Source organism: Aulonocara sp. 'chitande type north' Nkhata Bay, linkage group LG23 (assembly GCF_057382095.1).
Source record: "Aulonocara sp. 'chitande type north' Nkhata Bay isolate Kocher_YH1m ecotype deep benthic linkage group LG23, A_spYH_male_GT1.1, whole genome shotgun sequence".
NCBI classification, from domain to species: Eukaryota; Metazoa; Chordata; class Actinopteri; order Cichliformes; family Cichlidae; genus Aulonocara; species Aulonocara sp. 'chitande type north' Nkhata Bay.
In genome coordinates this window covers 20992890-21007690 of record NC_141365.1, presented here as the reverse complement: position 1 = coordinate 21007690, position 14801 = coordinate 20992890, and the positions used below count along the sequence as shown (strand labels likewise).

At 40.0% G+C, this 14801-nt stretch overlaps 2 protein-coding genes across 2 annotated transcripts; both read left to right on the top strand.

The window, feature by feature from the left end:
* Window positions 1–980: 980 nt before the first annotated feature.
* Window positions 981–9677, top strand: LOC147301644 (tetraspanin-7-like). The gene is made up of 8 exons (XM_086282563.1): window positions 981–1112; window positions 5676–5864; window positions 6075–6149; window positions 6238–6333; window positions 7612–7767; window positions 7959–8042; window positions 8133–8204; window positions 9304–9677. The coding sequence occupies exons 1-7, from the start codon at window positions 1032–1034 to the stop codon at window positions 8199–8201; spliced, it is 750 nt and encodes a 249-aa protein (XP_086138689.1). The 5' UTR covers window positions 981–1031; the 3' UTR covers window positions 8202–8204; window positions 9304–9677.
* Window positions 9678–11332: 1655 nt separating this feature from the next.
* On the top strand, window positions 11333–14510 carry LOC147301643 (mid1-interacting protein 1-B-like). The gene is made up of 2 exons (XM_086283250.1): window positions 11333–11490; window positions 12201–14510. Exon 2 carries the CDS (start codon window positions 12383–12385, stop codon window positions 12860–12862), a length of 480 nt encoding a protein of 159 aa, XP_086139376.1. The 5' UTR covers window positions 11333–11490; window positions 12201–12382; the 3' UTR covers window positions 12863–14510.
* The last annotated feature ends 291 nt before the right edge of the window (window positions 14511–14801 follow it).

Genomic DNA, 14801 nt, shown 5'->3' with positions numbered 1-14801 from the left:
TCTGTTGGTTTGGCTTTTCTTCCTTTGACTCATGTTGTCAAAGTTAACATTCAGTTGTCCAGAGCCACCACTAAAGTCCTGTAAATAAAATGATGCTGCATGTGGTTTAAAACTCAAGAATAAATCTTTCAGGGGATGAAATGTATTTCACAGAGCTCAAACATGTTTATCAATGTGACTGAAAGGAAGCACATTGAGTTGACATTTTGCTGACTGCATTAATGATCTGATTGATTGGTCTGAAAGCTGCAGCAGATTGACGTGAAGAGACTAAAGGATTCGTGCAGGTTTGGTTGGTGGTTAGAAAGTGATGGTACAAACACGCGAGCCTCATTCTTCACACACTGACCACACAATTAACATGGTGGTGATTATCAGTGAGTCTGAGCTGCTGTTACACCTGCCTGTGAAGGCCCAGCACACCTCACCCATTAAACAGAGCTTGGTTACTTGAAATATTTATATATGTATGTGCACTACAGACACTGTAGTATGACTAAAACTGATTCACATCTAGAGTGGAGCCGTCTGAGAGGCTCAACATGGTCTAATGGACAGATTTAGACAAAGAACTTAGACTCAAAGCAGGCTATCAGAGGGGAAAGGAGCAGCACCACACTTAACACTTACCCTGCTACACATAAATGTCCCCCATTATGAGTTTGACTTGAAGTATTGGCTTCAGAATGTGCCTAAATTAAAAGGACTTTACATGCAAAATGTCCATAAGGGTTTATGTTCAAAGATTGAATGGGGAATATTTGTGTTTGTATGAATGTTTTATTTGTTAAATCATAATGTTGAAAATCATGTATTATACTTGTGTTTGTCTGTAATTAATGTGAGGTTAATACAGATAAACTAATAACATATAACATGAGGAGCTTGCTCTGTTGTGCAGTTACTGGTAAAACCAGCAGAGGGGGCTGAGCGGTTGTCATCGTGAGGGAGAGGTTTCCCTCTTCCTGTGGTGATAAAAGAGAGAAAGACGAGCGGAGTTCTGGTTTTGGTCCCTCAGTCTCAGATGGATTATGGCTCCCAGGAGGATGGAAACCAAACCGGCGATCTTCTGCCTGAAGACGCTGCTGCTGCTCTACTCCTTCATCTTCTGGGTAAGAAAACCTGTTCTTCATGTCTTATTTTAACTTCAGCTAAATCCTGTCTCACAATCAGATCCAAGAGCTCAACGGGTTTGTTTAAAGCATGTTTAAACTGCTGAAATGTCATTGAAATCCTCAGACTGAAATAGTTTGAATAGGTGTAAATTTGATCAATTTTAGAATAAGCTGCATTAATTAAACATGCAGGTGAGTAGATAAAAACTTCAACAATTTATCTATTTTTAAAGTGGACAAAGTCAAAGGTCATAGGATCGGTAATTATCTGGATTCTGAGGAATGAGTAGGATGAAGCCAGAGCTCTGACACCAACCTGAAAATGAAGACATGGACCTCCGGAGAGGGCACTGCTGAAACAACACCTGATAACAGGAAGCAGTCATGTCAGTAGAGCTGATCAGAATATTCTTTCTGTCTCTTTCAGGCTCAGGTCTGGTTGTCTTAGTCCAGCTCCTGCTTTGTTTCATAATCAACAGTCTGTATTTCCTAACCATCTTTAATTTGTTGTTGTTAGTTTGTCCAACTTTTCACTCAACCTTTATTTTCTAGGCCTGATCAGTTGCTCAGTCCTATTTCTTATTATTGTTCACTAGTTTGTTTGTTTGTTTTTTTCCTGGTCCCAGTTATTTCCTTTCTCAATACATTGCCCTGTTGATTAGCAGCCTAGACGTGGTTGTTTATTGTTAGTTGCTTTCCACTGTAACCCATACAGCTATATTGCCCTAGACTGATTTTTTTAAACCATTCAGGTGGCTGTGTACCATTGATTGTTACCTAATGGATTATGCTAGTTACTTTCTAGTCCTCAGTTATGTTTCTTCCCAGTTGTCCTAACAAGGCCTGAATTCTGGTGCTAATTTTAGTCCAGTCCCATTTACAGTCTAGTCTGGGCTGCTACCTGGTCCTCATTACAATCTTCTCCCAGCTGTTGTCTTTTTTTTACACAGTCCTGTTTGCAGCCCTCTGTGTAGTTTCTATCTCAGTTTGTTGATTACTCTGAGTTGATGTTTTCTAGTTGCTTGTTGCCTAGGCCGCCTTGATGCCGATGACCTAGGTTTTTCAAAGAGTCTGGCCATATCATTGCTGCAGCAGTTGACTAACACTACTATCTAGCCAGTCCACATTGTTTCCTTTTTAGCTAACTGTTGCCTACAAAACCCAGATTGTTGACTTGTCTGGTTTCTCGTCTTGTAATGCCTAAAGTTGCCATACCCTGTTGTTGAGGAGGATTCATTGTTTTGTATTCCTGATTGTTTACTTCACTGCTGTTTTTTACGGATTGTTGCCTTGTTTGAATTGTTTGCCCAATCCTGCAAATTGGGCTACATTTGTTTTTTGACTTTTCATTTATGCTGTTAGTTTTATAGGTGATAAACATTTTCTTGTCATTGTTGTTGCTTCCTATTTATCCTAACAAGGCCTACTTTCTGTTAAGAGTTTAGAGTATCCCTACTTGTTGCCTACAGTAGTCCTGTTTTTCCCCATTTTGTTTCCTATCCCTAATTTCTAAGCAGTCTGTCCTGTGGTTTTCTATTGCCTAAATCTGCTTAATCTACTTGTCATGAAAACAATGGTTGTGGCTGCAACAACTGATTGTTGCCTACCTCTGGCTGTATCCTAACATTGCTGGTAAGCCCCAGTTATTGACTGGTCTGTGTTGTTGTCATATAGAGTTTAAGTCACTTGGCCGTGGTTAATGCCTAGAGATTTGGGAGCCCAAATCATGATCTTGTCCAGGTTGTTGCCTTGTCCTGGTAGTTGCCTAGCCATTTTTATTGCTGTTCTTTCTATTGCAGTCCAGTTAGCTGTATTGCCCAAGATATTGCCCCAGCTTTAGCTGTTGCTTAGACTGAGTTCATTGAGTTCAGCTTCTTTTCCAGTCTTGGTTGCTATTGGATTTTTAGCATCTGATCATTGTCAGGTCCTTCCTATTGCAGTGGCCCATTTGTCCTAATGAGGACTGTGTTTTGTGTGGTCTTAGAGATCTAACCAATAGCACAGACTAACTTCCTCTTGCTCTGAATGAGATTTCAGTGTTGGAGAGACTGTTTTCTCTCGATGGACGCTGACTGTAGTTCAGTCTGTCAGAAAACTTTTACCTGCTGAGTATTAAATTTAATTTAATTATCATTAAATTAATATTTAATATTGACCTTATCTGATCTATTTCTTTTCCAGATTCAAACGTTAGTCTTTCATAACAGATTTTACAACAAAATAATCTAGTGCAGAATCATGTGAGTCACATTTTACTATAAATGCCATTGTCTTTGTTGCTGGCACAAAGTAAATGATAAAGATATCGAACATTATTTCCCGCTCCATTTATTGTTGAAGTGAATCAGATTTTTTTTTTAATCTTCCCAGACACAATCTGTTGTCTGCTGCACAAACACAAACTCCCACTTTTATCCCGAATCAAACCAACCTGACGTGACTCCAGCTGACAGACGGCTTTCTTGTCATCTGCGGAGTGTTTCAACATCCCAGCATGACTCCTTTTGAAACGCTCATACAGGCGCAGCAGGCAGCCCGGCACGACCGGGAGTCAAAATCAAATGCCTCCTTCATTTATCTCCTGCCAGCAGCCAGTGCCTTTTCTCCTCTTTCATCCTGTGTCGGTCTTACTCCCAAATCTGATCAGGCGTCCTCATAAACCACCTGAACAAGACATAGTATCCAGATAGAGAGCTGGCTCATCAGAAAAATTAGTTATAAATCATGAAACTGATATTTGCATGAGAGGTCCTCAAGAGAATTTACAGTGATTTTCAAAACAAGGGAATTTCACCTTGTTAGAACCTTTTAAACAAACCTTTTAATAAATATGTCAGGTGATTTTGTTTGTACACTGTGCTCAAATATTGTTATATTTTTAGTTTGAAAGGCTGAAATCAGATCCACGGACTCATGTAGCATAGAGAAAAATTAAGAACCAAACTGCAAGAAGAAGAAGAAGAAGAACTGCAGATTTGAATCACATTTCATATGTTTTTTGTTTTTATTTATTTATTTTTATAATTACCAGTTTTGACAAGGAGGCTGGTATTGAGAGTTGGTGATGGTGGCCCGGGTGCTTTTAAGTGCTTTGGTAATTATTTTTTATTGATTTTTATGATGTCTGTGGACAGTTGACTTCAAAATAAAGGCTGAGATTGGTGTTGGGAATGATGTGACCTATGGACGCCTACCCTCCTCCCATTATGCCCCACAATCTTTTTCTTTTAAACACAAATATATTTAAATATATTTGTATCATTATAGAAACCTGGTCTATAAACACAAACCTACCACCTACTCTAGTAATCTCAGTGTCCATCTTGTACTACATCTACTGACAACCATTCATCCAATCCACTCTGACTGGGTGGAGCACACATTTCCACAGTGGTGTTTTTTGGGAATGTTTTTGAGGACATTCCCTGACATTAGTGCACTCTGAAACCTCTTTGCTGCTAAATTTAACTGTCACAACTAAGTGCCGAACCGTAAAATGGATGCAATTATTATTGAAGACATCCGATGAGCTACCCCGGAGCACAACGAGTGAATTAAACTGGAGTGAAAACACCACTGCAGACATTATGAGTTTGTCAGAGTTACTTTTGCTCTTCTTCTGTGTGCTCTGACTGTGTCTGCAGCTGCTGAGCTAAATTCTTTCAGCTGGTTTCAGCTGTATGTAGCATCCAGTTTGTCATGGGGATGCTGGTCCAGCTTCTTTTCCCATCTGTTTGTCACTTTGTCACTTCACTGTCAGAGTCTGCAGAGACATGTGGTGCTTAATTACAGTCCCAGCTTCTGTGTGCGGTTCAACACGTCTGCTGCACAGCTTTAACTTCTTTTGCAGATTAAACTTTTGCAATAAGAATGATTTCTTTTGACTGGACAGAAAACATTGTAACTTGCTTTACGTACCAACTGTATAAAACTAAAACGCCTTTATGCTTCCTTATGAATGAATGATGAGTTTATAAGGGATCTGTGGTCATATGAGGTTCATGTCTTCATCAGCTGTTTGTGAACACTAAAGTTTTTGTTGATTTTTATTTTTTATCATGGCTATGTAGTCTTTTCACTAAATTACTAAATAAATAAATAAGAAGTCTACGTCTTTTTTTGTCTCATATTATAATAAATTATTCAATCCCCAACCAAGTAAAATGATAAAAACAGCCCAGGTCATTACCAAAATTATTTGTTACTCTTTTTCTACACTTGCACATCAGTGATTTGTCTCTAATTTGAAATTGTACTGTATAACTGTATATTTAAATGCTGCTTTTGTCCAGTTCTTCAAAATAGCCACTAAATATAGCAACAGGCATATCATCATAAAAATGATGTTAGCTAACATAACATATATATTTTAAAAAGAGAGAAATTCGCACTAATAAACCATCTACCAAAATGTTAGTGGGTTATTTTGTTTTTTTTTAATAGAGCAGTTAATACAATGAACTGAAATAGATTAAAATGCAAATTACAATCAATCAATGTAGAGTTTTTAAGTTTTTCTTTTCTTTTTCTTTTACACTCATTTTTTAAACACTCCTTCAGGTGACAGGGGTGGTCCTGCTGGTGGTGGGGTTATGGTGGAAGTTCATGTTGGGTCCCTACATGTTGCTGATCTCTAGCAGCCCTTCCAGTGCTCCCTACGTCCTCACTGGCACCGGCGCTGCCATTGCCCTGTTCGGACTGTTCGGCTGTTTTGCCACCTGTAGGGGGCGTCCTTGGATGTTAAAACTGGTGGGTCTTCCAGCTTACTCGGAATTTGTTAACAAATGTCTGACTAAACCTTTTATGAGGTTTTTTTTTATGTGACTAAAGGTTTCAAAATTAAAAAATCTCTGCTAACTAATACATCTATCAAGTTTTTAGGTTTAATGACCAGTTAACTTGCTCATTCCGTATGGTGTGACTCCTTGTCCAACCTCATGACCTTTGATCTCTCCTCAGTACGCAGTGTTTCTGTCTCTGGTCTTCATGACTGAACTCATTGCTGGGATCTCTGGATTTGTCTTTCGTCATGAGGTCAAAACACATTTGAGAGTTTTCAGAATACCTTCAAAAAACACAGCTGCTCATTCTGACCAATATCTGTCTGTGTTTGCATGTTTAGATTAAAGGGACATTCCTCACTGCCTACAGTGCAGCAGTGATGAGATACGACGGACAAGATGACAGGAGTGTGGCAGTGGATGGTGTCCAACGCAGAGTAGGTGTTTTCCATGATCCACTCATTAATGTTTCGTAAGTAGTATATTGGAAACTAAAAAGTTACCTCTAAACTTGCCAAGTATCTTAATAAAAGAAGCAACTTTTGGGTGGTCCCTTATTCACAAAGGGTCACCATGGGAGGAAGTGGCACGTTTTATGCTGGTTGCCCTTCCTGACATAACCCCAAAGGATTTTGTGTCCTCTACTGAGACCAAACCAGGGATCTTTTACTTGTCAAGCTAAAGTCCAAACTGCTAGTCTATGGAGCATTTTACCTTATTACCAACACCTACATTTGTTCTTTCTTTTGGGTGTTCCTCAGGGTCATATTGTTGGTCTCTTATAGTTTTAACTTTTAAACAACCCTCTGTGGCATTAATTTTATTTTATTTCTTTAGAGAGCAAATATTTCACTTTACTTCTTGCAAGCCTGTCGGTCCCTATTCATGGATCAGTCAACAAAGTTGTCCTCCCCTTGTTTTACTAAAGGCAATAAGGGGTACCAAAAATGTCAGTGTCACTGTTATATATACATACACACACACATATACACACTCCTGTGGTAGCAATCAAATATATTTCAAATATTGATGCACATGTTTTATTAATGCAGTTATTCAAACATATAAAAATGATATAACTACTTTTATTTTATTAAACATGTCTCATGTCATTAAAGAACTTCTGAGCCCCGCAGGGGACATGGGAGGAAAAAAAATTAAGACGGACTTTTGCGAGATCTCGCAAAACTATCTTGGGATCTCGCAAAAGTTTTAGCCGCATTCTTCCCGTTAGCTCGAAGCTAACGGGAGGTCGAGACCTACTACAGCCGGGAGGAACACTGCTTTCCCGGCACATCGTGTCTCGACCTCCCGGTCGGCTTCGAGCCGGCGTCCGAAGAATGCGGCTAAAAGTTTTGCGAGATCCCGAGTTTGTTTTGCGAGATCTCGCAAAAGTCCGTCTTAATTTTTTTTTCTCCCATGTCCCCTGCGGGGCTCCGTAAAGAATAAAGATTTTAAGGGTTGGTGTGATAACTAAATATGCAGTCTGCATGAGGACAATAACATACAATAGAGATAATTAATTTCCTAATTAAAAAAAAACAAACAAAAAGAAGCAAAAGGAACAATGTCAGAGACTTCATAGGCAGAGAAACTTGCTGATATGTCCAGCGTTCTTTTATGCAGATTTTACACTGATGACGTCTTTCACACATTCAGAAACAAACATGATGAGATGTTGAAAAGTGGTGATTTGGTTGTCTCTGTTTCTTCAGTTACACTGCTGTGGAGTTTATAATTACACCAGCTGGTTCAGCAGTGTGTATTTTCCCATCAGTGGGATTCCTACCAGCTGTTGTGTTCATGTCTCTGACTGCAATGAAGCAGACCTGAAGAACACCACTCTGGCAGCACAGAAGGTCTACAAAGAGGTCAGGAAGGCACAAATAATACATGAAGAAAATTCAGTTCCCAAAAGTTTTCATTTGCATTTGCTTTTTTGTGGAGATTATTAAGATTATTATAATTATTAAGTCTAACAACCACAATTATGCTAAGTGGTCACATGATGGTGATCCATCAGTCTGTATTTACTGCAAATCACTTTACCCTGTCTCCGCAGGGTTGCTATGAGCTGGTTGTGTCCTTCATAGAGAGCAACATGGGAATCATTGCTGGAGTTACCTTTGGTATTGCCTTCTCTCAGGTACTAAACATGGCCTTTGGAATCTATAGGAGACAATAGGAGACAGTGACACTGAAGCAGAAATAAAATCCATCTCTCTGTGTTTTTTAGCTGGTCGGTGTAACTCTGGCCTGCTGCTTGTCTCACTTCATCAACAGCAACCAGTACGAGATGATCTAACAGGTAATCCACACGTCCCCGGCACTAACCTATCACTTTCTGATGGACACTAACTAACCAACCAAGGTGTAGCGTAACTAACCAAAGCTACACTTAACCCACCTGAAAGTGAGATCTAACAACAAAAGTATCCTAAACTAGAGTGTTTATGCATAGGAAAAAATATAATAGGAATGTGTGCATAAAGCATAAAACACAGCTTTGGTAAGAAAGTACTTACCAGTAGAAAAAGGCTATATAAGTCGCAAATCTAGATCTTAACCTACTTCTAACTCATATCTACCTTACTTCAAACCTACATGTAGACCTTGAACTAAACCTAACTTACATCAAACACAGAGAACCTAGCCCAAATCTACACTTAAAACTACCCCAAACCTAGAGATACACAACCAATGCAAGTCTAGATCTTGACCTAAATCAAGCCTAACTAATACAAACTGAGACCTTCACCTATACAAAACATTAACCTTTACCCAACCTATATAACCTTTCACAATCCTACATCTATCCTGACCTACCTCAATCTACCATCTACCCCAAGACTATACCTTAAACCTACTCCTAACCTAAACTACACCTTACCTGCGGGGATAGCTGGGGCCAGGGATAGCTCAGTAGGTAGAGTGGTTGCCCCATGATCGGAAGGTCGGGGGTTTGACTCCACTGAACGGCTACCCTGAGGTACCGTCCCTACACACTGCTCCCCGGGTGCTGCATTGGTGGCTGCCCACTGCTTCACTGGGTGAATGAGTTAAATGCAGAGGAGTAAATTCCCCATGGGGACTAGCACATACACATTATGACATTATTATTATTATTATTATTATTATTATTATTATCTCAAACCAAGCTAAAACCTAAAGCTACACCTAGCCTACCCCAAGACTCAACATTAAACTTACTCCCAACCTAACTCCAACCTCATAACTATATTTGATGTACCCCCAATATAGACCTACACCTAACTTACACTAAAGCTGAACACACCCAACTTTAATCTAAAGTTTACCTGACCACATTCTCAACTCTTTAAGTGAATGTAAAACAAGCATGTGCTGTTGTTTACCTCCATCTCCTTTGTCTGTGTTTTCTTTTGCAGGAAAGTGAATAAGATGTACATCACCATGGAAACCTTAGGAAAAACACACACATACAAACACTGTTAGCATTCCTCTTGTATTTATTTTGTGTCTTGCTGTGAAATACTGAAAATTGACCCCTTTGTGTTCTCTCTCTTTGTGTTGTTAGGATCTTTCTTTGTATGTGTGTCAGGCTCAGGTCCTGAAAAAACCTGTTGTCAGTAACAATCATATTCAGAAAGCCCTCTTAGGGGCACCAGAACACTTGAAAGGCTTTCACATTTTTAGGTTAAAGTTGAAATTTGATTCTGTGGCAGTGTGCTGTGTTTGAAAGACGTGTTGTTCATGTTTCATATTCTGTGTACTGTGATGTGACAGATTTTATATTTCTGTTTTCTGAATGACAAACTCACTGATAACTATTTGAGACATGCAATGTTTTCAACAAAATAAAGGAGGCTGCGTGTTGTGTCGATAAATCCAACATAAGAAAACCTTACATGTAACTTTACCTTGACATAATAGCATCACACAGTTGCTGCAGCTTTGTCAGCTCCACATCCATGTGAATCCATCCACAAGAATCTCCTGTTTACCCACATCCCCAAAGGTGCTCCATTAGATTGAGGATCTGGTGTCTGTGGAGGCCAGTGGAGTACAGAGAACTCACTGTCAGGTTCAAGAAATCACTTTGAGATATAGTTTCGTGACATGGTGCGTTTTCCTAATGGAAGAATTATTAGGATAGTTAACAATACATAGGTAGACTGTGGCTTTTAAACAATGCTCAGCAAGAAAATATCCATCACACCTTTACACCAGAAAAAAACTAAACCACTGATACAAAGCTGGAGAGACCCTTTCTTGCATGTCATTCATCAAATTGTAAACCCACCATCTGAATACTAAAGCTGCCATCTTCTTGAGCTATTTTGTCTTAGAGAGCAATCATATGTTCAGAGTCGCTTAAATCAACTTTCTTTTCCCTTCTCATGCTCACTTTGAACTTCAGCAGGTTGTCTTGATTATTTTATACATGCCTAAATGCATTAGTGCCATGTGATTGGCTGATAAGATATTTGTGTTAATAAGAAGCTGACAAGTATACCTACTGCTGTTTGGCATTATTTAAAAAAAGAGCATCCTGGTAATAAACTAAAATACACAGTGAAAATAAATACTTTATGGCTGGGGAAGAATTCAGTCGTAATATAATGTGGAGCCAGACGGGGGCAATGTTTTACACATCCATCCATTAGAGACAGACCACCATAATCACACATAACACACAATTTAGGATCACCAGTTAAGCTAGCATGCATGTTTTAGAACTGACTGTGGGGAACCAGAATTCCCTGAGTGGATCCATGCAAACACGTTAGAACATGTGAAATAATCTTTAAAATAGTCATTTGTGGACATAAAAACAACAGCATGAGATTGTGAAAACCTTCCTTATATGGAATCAGAAACTTCTAGTGAGTTTTAAAAGTTGTAATATTTTAAATTAAATTTGTAATGAACATTTAGTAACATCATCCTTGACTCCTTTGAAATATAATCTAGTCTGATTTATAATCATTATCATTATATATATTATTTGATCTATATCTTTTGATTTATTTGAGCTACCTTACTAAGTCCTGATGTACTAAATAAAGGACATCTTGGGCTTTCCGTTGATATCTGATGTGTTTGGGTGGTCTCTGTTACCTCCAAATAGGAAGGAAATCACAAAAAACGTTTCATGGGAAGATTCTTTTTTCCTGGGTTCTCAGGAGGATATTGATGTTTATTTGTTTGTTCATACAAAAGTAACATTTATTTCTCCCCAAAGAGGGGGGACAAGGTTGCATCAGTCAAAACGTGACAAACAATATAAAATAAAACAAAGTCTTAATAATATATTTAAATTTTAATGTAACTACTGTTTTCGTTGTAAACCTTAAATGTAAATAAATATATTATTTCCAAAGCTTTATTTTTATTCAAGTCAGTTTATAAACAATGCAACACTATCCGACGTTCTCCGTGACGTCACACCCTCTGTGATTGGCTGTGATCGTGATCCCATGTTTTGCTCCGCCCCGACTCTCCTGCCTCCCTAACAACCACCACCGGCCCGACCTTCTGCAAGATCCCTTTTCCGGACAGCTTTAACGGGCAGAAGCAGCGACTTGGTACCCAGGAACCACAGCCGACATACGGTAAGCTGACGTAGGCGCACTGCCGCCGGTGTTTACCCGTTTTAAAAGTAGACTTAGCGAGCTAACGGTACCCGGAATCACCCGCTGGCTGGGGTGGCGAGGCTAATAAGAGCAGCCCGACGGTCATTTGTTCCGGTTAAAATGAAGATTCAAGCGGTGTAAGCGTCGCTAATTCACAGTTACATAGACTGGAAGGATGGTTTATTGGGCCCGCCTGTTCAAAGGTCCCCTGGTTTAGCTTTAGAATGAAGCAGGTAGAGGCCGGTGCCGTGATTCCCCTTCATTTCCGTGTTTTCTCCTGCAGACCCCCCTCCTCCTCTGCCCGGGCTGCCACCGCAGGTGTTCACGCTGTTTTTAAAAAAAACGTTGCCAGCACCTCACGTTTATTTGCATGCGAGGCTGTGGCTGTGCAGCACAGAGAGATTTAAATAATGCAAACCGATCTTCAGCAGCAACAGAGGTGGCTGAATATGAAGTGAGTAACGGCGGTGAGGCGGGGGGAATCCGATGTCCGATAATGGATGCAGGATATACTGTTAAAGCTGGCTAGTTCCCCCATCCCTGAGCTTTGTAGTTAAATCATGAAGGCCTCAAATGACCCTGCAGATGTCATGGGTGTCCAGCATGTCCAGGAGATGTCCTGGATATGCTGGGTCTCCATTTGAAGCTGCTTTATCCTTCCTCCTCTTCCTTTTGTGTTTTTATATCAGGTTTATGCCTCTGGGGTCAGCTGGAGTCCTGCAGCAGAAACACGGGGCCCTCAGCTCAGGAGCTGGCCCATTTTGGAGCAGTGAGTGCCTCCGCAGTCTCTCAGTAATCCTTTAAGGAGCATTAGCGGGCTAAGTTTGGCGCTGCGACCGCTGGCCAACACGGGCCCTCACCAGCCGCCGTCATGCAGATACCTGACTACAACCAGAAGAACTCGCTCTTCAACGCCATGAACCGCTTCATTGGCGCTGTCAACAACATGGACCAGACAGTGATGTTGCCCAGCCTGCTGCGGGACGTCCCGCTGGACGACAGGGATGACCTGAAGCCGACAGAGAACGGGGATGGTGGGGATGACGGTGGTGGCACAGGTAGCACCAGCCCCACTCACGACAGCGCCTACTTCCAGCCTGATACTGACATGTACAGCTCATACATCCTGCTTAAATCCATCCGCAATGACATCGAGTGGGGCGTCGTGCAAGGCGAGGAGTTGCGGAAGGAGAAGGCGGGTGTGGCCAGCATGGTGGTGGCAGAGGAGGATGACCTGGAGAAGCAGTTTCACTTCCACCTGAATGGACTCCACGCGGTTCTGTCGAAACTGACGCATAAAGCTAACACACTGACGAATCGCTACAAGGAGGAGATCGGCTGCAGAAACTGAGCGCTGAATGTCCTGACGGTTGGCGCTCTATGGGTTTTAGCTCAGTAACTACAAGCGAAGGAAGGAGCATGTGCAGACGCCAGAATTCACTTAAAAGCTTTTTCACAGCCCACAGTGGTGGATATCATTGTGTTAAATTAACTAGCCAGTCCCAAAAACGGTGAATAAAAATATCTGCAGATTGATTGTGTGACTGGAACAATTTGGGCATTTTTTGTCAAATAATGAGAACTACAATTTTAATAACAGTTATTCCTTGTAAGGGTCGTTAAATCATCTTAAATGCCACGTTTTTGTATTCACCGGCAGCTTTTTGGATCTCATTTTGGCACATGCACTGATGCTGACTTCATTCATTATAGCCGATTTATGCTTTGGTCTTTTTGAAGAGACTTGGCAGGGACATCAGTATATGTCACTAAGCACAAAGCTGATTCAAGCTTTAAAATTCTGAATTAAGTCTGGATCTGTGCTACTAAACAGTAAGTCAGTACAGTAATGAATTTGTAGAGAAATCAAATCACCTCAAATTAATACGTTTAAGAGATAGATGATGGGTATGCAGGAGAAGGACAAAGGATCTAAAATTGATTAATTTTGAATATTTGGGTGGTTTCATCAGAAGAAATCTGTTGCACTTCTAAACTACTGTAAACAAACATAACCTTAAAAAAACAAACAAACCCTAAACTAAACCATTTTAAATGAAATAGGATCCTGGTATAATCCCTGTGGAATGCCACTGATCCAAAAATCTGTCTCTGATTCCAATAACTCTTTCTTTGGCATACTTTAAACACCTGAATCCACTGTTTGTCTTCTGGATATGACATCTTGTTAAGATTCGGCAGATTAGAGTGTCTCTGCTCTGACCTCCCTACAGCAGTTTGTAGTTAAAGAGCTAAAACATGTTCTTCATGGACTTCCCTTTTTTTTTTTTTTTTTTTTCCCTTGAAGACTTCGTCGAGGTGGTGGGCTGCTTGCATTCTATTTTCAGGGTTGACGTCTGTCCGTTTAAAAGAAACAAAAAAAAAATCTCCTGACATCCTTCATTTCATGCTGCAAATTCCAAACTATGCAAACACACGAGAGCACAAAAGAAGCTGGCTTGACATTTCTGTACAGCTTTAGACGCACAAAAAGGAGAAAATATGAATCCTTAAATTTCCCAATCGTAATAAGAACCCAGTTCTCATGGTGCATGATCGTTCATAACCTGTTAACATCTCCTGACAATCGATTGTAACCAGACCACAAATTCTCAGTTCTTTGGTTTAACTTAAATGTGGAAGTTCTGATATTTTAAAGATGCCACAGTTTGTCCATTTATTAAAGGACTAAAGCACCTTATTTTTAAAATTTTAAGGAGTTTGGCAGAAACTCATTGTTTTTGTCTGGTTTCAGCTGAATAAAAGAGAAGGTGTAATGAATGGTTATTGGCTGATTTTTGAACTGAACTTAAAGAAGCGAATGTTTTGTTTGTCGTCTCAAAGCTTTGTTAATGAATTGAACACTGTGCTTGATGGTCGATGACATGTGAAGGCGTTCTGGAGTCTGTGTGTGTGAAGAATGCTGGGTGTACATATACTGATGTTTATTGGTTTTTCTATTTCTGTCCAGTTTGACCATTAAAAGATTTTGGTGTGTATTTTTGGTTTAGTTTTTAGAAAAGTGGCAACTGTTGTAGTTTAACCCCAACAATGATCTTTGTCCAACACTAACCCAGCAGTTTTAATGGTAATTAAAAACTGAATCTGCTAAGTTTCAGAGGTAGAGGTGGTTTCAGATGCTTTTTTAAGGGATCATTTTGCATTTCATTATGTTGTGGTTTTGCAGACATGTGACCACTAACCACATGACATTAAGTTATGGTAAATGGTCTGTATTTGTATAGCGCTTTTACTAGTCCCCAAGGACCCCAAAACGCTTTACACAACCA